The sequence below is a fragment of the Sinocyclocheilus anshuiensis genome, unplaced genomic scaffold (genome assembly GCF_001515605.1).
Source record: "Sinocyclocheilus anshuiensis isolate Anshui unplaced genomic scaffold, SAMN03320099.WGS_v1.1 scaffold1632, whole genome shotgun sequence".
Lineage (NCBI taxonomy): Eukaryota > Metazoa > Chordata > Actinopteri > Cypriniformes > Cyprinidae > Sinocyclocheilus > Sinocyclocheilus anshuiensis.
In genome coordinates, this window is record NW_015558674.1 from 263,673 (window position 1) to 271,473 (window position 7,801).

The following is a 7,801-nucleotide window of genomic DNA, read 5'->3' on the forward strand; positions in this document are numbered from 1 at the left end:
ACTGTTATCTGTATGTGTGTGTGTGTGTGTGTGTGTGTGTGTGTGTGTGTGTGTGTGTGTGTGCTTTCTCTCTATATTGTCGAGTTGATCAGGTAATATGGACTGAGGTATAAGGTTGTGGCTGCTGTAGTGTGCCATGTACCTCTATGTATTCCCGTTCAACCACAAATACACAACCACACACACTGCGTCAGCAACCATGTCTAATAATATCAACGCATCTGATGGCGGTAAACTTATGGTTAAACATCTGAGCTGCTAAACAAACACGTCACATTTGGTCGTGACCCACAAACTAGAGACCTGCAGAATTCACAAACTTTAAATTACGCAATTTCAGGGAACAGCCATTAAACTCGTTAAATTAAAGTTCTAATTGAAATTGAACTTCTACAGTTATTATGTGTGAGAAATTAATACTTTTATTCATCAAGGACGCATTAAATTGATCAAAAATGACAGTAAAGACATTTATAATGTTACAAATATTTCTATTTCAAATAAATGCTGTTCTTTTGAACTTTCTATTCATCTGTGAATCCTGAAAAATAACATGTATCACGGTTTCCACAAAAATATTAATGTTTTCAACAGTGATAATAATCAGAAATGTTTCTTGAGCAGCAAATCAGCATATTAGAATGATTTCTGAAGATCATGTGACACTGAAGACTGGAGTAATGATGCTGAAAATACAGAAATAAATTACACTTTAACAGATATTCACATAGAAAACATCTATTTGAAATTCTAATAATATTTCACAATTTCTATTTATTTTTGATCAAACAAATGCAGCCTTGCTGAGCAGAAGAGACTTCTTTTTAAAAAAACATTAGTGTACATGTACTCTGACGCAGCTCTTTATAGAGATCAGACTATCACATACAAGAGATAACTATCACATCCAACAGCTCAGAGAGACAGAGGCATCATGGAGAACGCAGAGTGATAACATGCAAATACATCACATCGACTGTGCAAATACTGTTAGTGGAAAAATGACAGTATTTGCATCATAAAAAGCATACGCCTTTCTCACTTTACTCTACAGTGCAGCTCATGCAACAGTATTTAATGAGTCACATTTAACCCTGAGTTAAAGCCACTGGTTAACCTTAGGTTTTACATGTATAATACTGAATGTATAATATGTATTAATGCCTGGGTTATAAAGTCCTGTTCCTGTGTTGTTAGCGTCAAACAAAACTAAAACTATTAAAAAACGTTTTTTTGTTAAAATGTTAAGCTAAAACAAAATATAAATATTAGATGAAAAACCTTAAAGGGAAATTATAAATAAGTATTAAAGTATTAAAATTACTGACTGAAATGCACACACTAAAACTGAAAAAAATAAATAAATAAAAAATAAATACATTTTCTATAGGACAAACAAGTTTTCTCATTCAAGGAACACCTTCAAGCAAACAGGATTCCTTGACAAATCAAGGCTTACCTCCTCGTTTGGTGCTGTATCTGGATGCAATATGAATAAAAACTATAATATTATATAAATAATACTAAAATAACTGGTACTAACATTTAATTTTAATGGCAACAAAAATAAACAGTGTGAAATAATAATGTGTGAAATAAGAAACAAAAACACAAACAAAGTGTGACAAGCCCATTAGGTATGAATCAAGCTATTCTAATGAATTATATTGCTGTGATGTAAAGCTTTAGCTCCTAAGCTGCTCCGAATGTCTCCGAGCGTCTCGAAGCTTTATCAGATGCTTTTTGTGTTTATTCAGTTTCAGCTTCAGGTTAAATCTGACAAAAACTCCCTCTGGAGACATCCGGAGATGCGCTCAATCAGACAAACTGTTCTTACATAAAATATTAAAATATTAATAATTTAGTTTAAATATTAATTAAATACATTAAGTAAAAATCTGGTAACACTTCACTTAAAGCCTTTATGTATAATGCATTATAAAGGTATTCATAATGTACATTGTAATGCATTATATATTTTCATAAATAATTGAAAGGTTAAAATGCATTATAATATTTGCAGCTTTGTTTGTCGTGTTTTAATGCATTATACTTTCTAAAGGTGTAACAATGTATTATAATGCATTATAACTGTGTTTACAATTATTCATGATGCATTTTAATGTGCATTACAAAGCAGAATTAATGCATTAAAATTACTTTTATAATGCATGCTATATAAAGGCATGATTAATAAAGTGCTACCAAAAATCTTTTAGGGTTTGGTTTAGTCTGTAGTCGTAGACAACAGAAGTCCATGATGTGTCCTCATTTAGTGTTTGTTTGTGTGTGTGTGTGTGTGTGTGTGTGTGTGTGTGTGTGTGAGAGAGAGAGAGAGAGAGAGAGAGAGAGAGAGAGTGTGTGTGTCCTGCAGGAAGAACCCCATGGCTGTGAGGTTTTTCCATTACGATGTTTTGAACATTGGCGCTCACACAGTCACAGTCACATCTCTGTTCTGATCGACCCACAGCGAGAGACAGACACATCCAACACCAAATCAACACTACAATCAAAGATATATGCACATACTGTAAATGTATAAGTACATCATAAGATCATTGGTGCAAGTGGGTTTGAGCATCTAAACTGGCTTTTTAAGGCTTGACAGTGCGAGTTTTCACTAAAAATACATGTGTGTAAAACTGTAAAATGCATTTAGGAGCATGCAGGTCCTTAAAAAAAATAGAAATTTAAATTAATTTTAAAGTCATTCATAAATATATAAATATCTTAAAAGGCATAACAAACATCTTAATAATAATTTAAAGAGGTCTTATATTTATGGATGAAAACAGGAATCGCAATATAGCCTAATGACATTATTAAACTTCAAAAGGCAATGATTTCAATATATATAAATATCAGTGCTGCACACTTCAAAATAAAAATGTGCCGCTGTTGTGCGTTTCTACAGTCTTGCAGTTTGCAATCAATAAATAGCATGCATTATGCTAACAGATCGCTAATTATTTACAGCTGATGATTTATGGCAATGTGTACTTTATGTTGGGTATATTATAATTTGTTGTAGATAGTTGTAGTAAAGCAGAGACGTTTCAAAATAAGAGTCCCAAAAATAGCATTAACATTTTTTTACTCAGAAACTGCTAGTAAATTTCACAAACAATTACAAAGAAATGGCAAGCAACACATTGAATTAAACGTGAAATTTTGAAGCAGAAAGACTGAAATAGTATTTTCTGGTTTCACAGACAGGGTTAAGACTAAGCCAGGATTAGGCCATACTTCAATAATGATATTTAAGTAATTTTTATAAACATATAGGCTTAAAGTCTATTATTAGATACCGTTTTTATTGCACCCCTAAAGTTTTTTATTTTGCTTGATACTTTTAGCTTAAAAAATAAGCATATGCTGCTTTTGGGAAACACAATCCAGATAAAACGATCAATCACTCAAACACAAGTGCATTTGTTCATAATCTTACACAACAAAATACGATTTTGCCACTAGAACGTCTTTCATTTCTTTAATCATTTCTGTCATGATTGCATGAGCATTTAGAGTTTAAAGTGGAAAAGAAAGTGCAGCACTTTATAAAAGTAGGGCAGCAACTAAACTGAAGTCTCAAGTGTAGTAGGTTGAAATGTTTTACGGTATATTTCCTCTTCCTGTTTATATAGGAACTGCAGAACTGAGGCAGCAATTGATATGTGATTTAGCTTGAAGAAATAGTTCTGGAGCACAGTGAAAGTTCAGTCTGTGAGATGCACCTAAAATCACAGGTTATGAGTCTGCGACTGAATGAAAGCTCACGTTAGAAATACACAGAATGTTCATGAATATAACAGAACTGTGTCTGATCATGCATGTGCTTTAGCACACGTTTCGTGTCTTGAAACGAACCGGATGGACAGAAAACAGCAGCATGATAAAGCCACAGTCAATCTGAAACTAACAGCCGCTGCAAAAAATAATCATAATTTTCAGAAAGAGAACGTTTATGCACCAGATTTCTGACGGCGTGGCTTTACAGCAAAGCGCATTTGCTTTGTCCTCCAAGAGATCGTTACGCAATTTTACATTAAACGTGGCACTTCTTGTATATAAATGAACACAATGCTGCTCCTGGTACCAGATCAGACTCCAGCCAACCTGGAAAAACCCTCATAAATCAGAAATATCTCTACAAGTCTTTACTTTCTCTCCGTTTCCGGCTTCTCGCAAGAGCTCTCAACATCTCAATGTGCTCAGATTTGACAGACAATACCAAAGTTGGCCATTAAAAGTCAAAGATCTCAGTTTGAACTCAACTGAGCTGCTCTCTGTGTTCATTTTAAAGCTCTAAACTCTCACTGTATGATGCATAAAGCGACTCATTCGTGTCCTATTATTTCTATTTAGAAATTTCAGTCTCAAAGCAATGAAATGCCATCAAGCTCACGTCTCATATACTGTATTTCACTCTGAGTCTCATGCAACCCAGAGCGTCTCTCACGGCTCGGTGGTTCCTCTCAGATCCGAAGTGACAGCACAGCGAGAGCCTCACTTAGAACAAGCCTAAGAAATCATCTCATGTTACCAAATGCAATAATTCAAGAATAATTCAACCACATACAGTCGACCTTGCATCTGAATATTGAGTTAAAAATATTGCAAAGCATCAAAATAATTATGTAACACATTGTTCATCTGTATTTCCCACTTTAAAAAAATGCTGCACTAAATAAATGTTTACTAAAACATGTAAATATTGCACATAAACTGAACATAAACACCTCATGTACAGATTTCTACTTAATATGCACACTTTATAATAATATTTATTTTCTAACTAGACAATGCAAAATATGTATGATTAAGTAGGAATGATGAAGTAATTAATAGTAAGTGTTTTTATCTCTATATAGGACATGCAAATGCATGGATGTTTTTATTTATTTGTTTATACACATTTAATGTTGTGCAAATAATTAATATTTCGAGTGTGAAATAGTTGATAGTCGTACATGTGTTTGTTTCTGAGCTGTGATGCTCTGCTCGTGGCTTACCGGTAGCTGCAGGTGCATCCGCGCGCGGTATGCAGGTGTCGGTGAAGCGGACGGCGCTCGAGCTCAAACTCTGCCGAGCGGCCGGAGGGGCGGGGCTGTATGCGCGCTGTCACGTGACAGAGAACAGCCAACCAGAGGGAGGCTTCATGAGCCAGTGCTGCTGCATCTTGTTTAGTTACTCATTTGTTTCCTGCGCTATTGTATTGTGTGATGCCATGGCAACATCGCTAATTAAGCCGGAAAACTGTCAGATTTTTTTTCTGATGAAATAAAATGATAAATAAACAATTTTTAAATAAATATTGTAAAAAAAAAAAATCTAATAATTTGTATACATTATGGTCAAAAAATAGAAAAACAATTAGTTAATGCTAGTATAAATAATAAATGGCGATTCGAAAGTATTAAAGCACACTGAAAAGCACATTGAATTTATTTATTTATTTATTTATCTTCTAACCTAGGAAATAAAAAGAAAGTTTTAGGATTTTAAAATAAATAAATAAATGTTATGGTATGAAACCAAAAGACAAAAAAATATTTGTAGGTCAGATTTATTTATTTTTTCCAACTTAGGAAATAAAAAGAAAATTTTAGAATTTTTAAATAAATAATAAAAATAAATAAATAAATACAATTATACATACATACATACATAAATGTTATGGTATAAAACCAAAAGACCAAAGAAATATTGTTACGTCAGATTTATTGAATTAAATTTTTTTCTAACCTAGGAAATAAAAGACAATTTTAGGATTTTTAAATATAAATAAACAAATAAATAAATAAATAAATGTTATGGTGTAAAACTAAAAGACAAAAAAATATTTGAAGGTCGGATTTTTTTTTTCTAACCTAGGAAATAAAAAGAAAGTTTTAGAATTTTAAAATAAATAAATAAATAAATGTTATGGTATAAAACCAAAATACAAAAAAATATTTGTAGGTCAGATTTATTTATTTTTTCCAACTTAGGAAATAAAAATAAAGTTTTAGGATTTTTAAATAAATAATAAAAAATAAATAAATAAATAAAATTATACATACATACATGTTATGGTATAAAACCAAAAGACCAAAGGAATATTGTTATGTCAGATTATTTTTTTCTAACCTAGGAAATAAAAAGATAATTTTAGGATTTTTAAATAAATAAATAAATAAATGTTATGGTGTAAAACTAAAAGACAAAAAAATATTTGTACGTCAGATTTTTTTTTTTCTAACCTAGGAAATAAAAAGAAAGTTTTAGGATTTTTAAATAAATAAATAAATGTAATTGTATAAAACCAAAACACAAAATAAATATTTGTAGGTCAGATTTTCTTGGATCATTGTAATGAACAATTGTGTATCAAATAAGACAATAATGCAAAACAGTGCATTTTTACTAGTCATCTCAGATTTTTGGAGGAGTTTAAAAACATAAATATAATATAAATATAAATAAAAGCACAAACATTTTCATCTGTATTTGCCACATTATTACTGGTGTAAAAACCTTGAAATGCTGCACTAAAAAGGAAGACTTATAAATGTTTACTAAAACCTATAAATATTATTGTTTATTCCAAATAAACTACTGTTTAACAATTTGCATAACATTTTTTAAAACAATTTACATAAACTAGTAAATGACCTTTAGTCCCTCTCATTTAGAGACTATATGTACAAAAGACCAAATATAAATTCAGTTCGTTATACTGGTAATAAAACAAAGTGTTAAGAACAACTGCGTATTAAATTAGACAATAACGAGAAAAAGAGAAGCATTTTTTACTAGCCATATTAGATTTTTGAACCAGTCTAAATTATATTATAAATATAAAAATATTTAAAAATATAAATTTAAATATAAATGGATATTAGAAAACTTTAACAAATTCCTATCCCTCTGAGAAGAGAAATGGAAATTCTCAAAATGATGAGGTTTAAAATTAAACCCTAAATAATCGTGCGCATTGATTTGATAACGGCATTGACCAATTACATTGAGGCGTCAGCTCTTTAACCAATAAACTTAACGCTGCCGTGACGGAAGTTTCACGCCTGCGCTGTGGCATTATGGGTAATGTAGTCTTCCGCCAGCACGAGTTCAGGGCAGTTCCGAAGCACGAACGAGAATTAAAAACTACAATTTCCTCTGAAGCGGTCACGTGGTTTGACGCGCAGGTTGCATCAGCGTAAATACTCGATTCACAGACCGGTTGAGCTCACTGTACTCGTTTCCAGCGTCGAGTCCGAAAGTAGATTCATTCAGGAGCGTCCTAAAGTCACAGAGGGTCAGATGAAGCTGTATATCGCCGAGGGGAACCCGCAGTGTGTTAAAGTGCTGGCGGCGCTGGAGCTCACCGGAGTGAAGTGTGAGATAGAAGCGGTCAGCCACGAGGGTGAGAGACTTTACCCGAGTAGTCTCAGTCATAGTAAACAAAAAGTACCATGGTATATAATATCACAGTGCTATATACCATACCACAGTACTGTAGTGTGTATCGAGGTACCATGTTATTACTGTGGTACATTGTATGGGTGTGTTTGTTCAGCTTGAACCTCTCACAGATAGATTGTGTTTTTGTCCTCCAGAGAAAGTGGTCCCTCGTACTTTTAGCTTAAAAAATAAGCATATGCTGCTTTTGGGAAATACAATCCAGATAAAACGATCAATCACTCAAACACAAGTGCATTTGTTCATAATCTTACACAACAAAATATGATTTTGCCACTAGAACGTCTTTCATTTCTTTAATCATTTCTGTCATGATTGCACACCCTTGATTTGATGTCCA

General features: G+C 32.5%; 2 protein-coding genes across 2 annotated transcripts in view; one reads left to right on the forward strand and one right to left on the reverse strand.

The window, feature by feature from the left end:
• The window catches only part of arhgap9 (Rho GTPase activating protein 9), a 43,628-nt gene extending 38,557 nt beyond the window's left edge, over nucleotides 1–5,071 (reverse strand). Inside the window, exon 1 of the mRNA XM_016477574.1 lies at nucleotides 5,013–5,071. The gene's annotated coding sequence lies outside the window, so the exon portion shown is untranslated. The remainder of the gene's footprint in view (nucleotides 1–5,012) is intronic.
• A 2,133-nt stretch (nucleotides 5,072–7,204) lies between these two features.
• The window catches only part of mars1 (methionyl-tRNA synthetase 1), a 42,228-nt gene continuing 41,631 nt past the window's right edge, over nucleotides 7,205–7,801 (forward strand). The window contains exons 1-2 of the mRNA XM_016477517.1: nucleotides 7,205–7,405; nucleotides 7,599–7,613. Coding sequence (XP_016333003.1) covers nucleotides 7,303–7,405; nucleotides 7,599–7,613 — 118 coding nt within the window. The 5' untranslated portion in view covers nucleotides 7,205–7,302. The remainder of the gene's footprint in view (nucleotides 7,406–7,598; nucleotides 7,614–7,801) is intronic.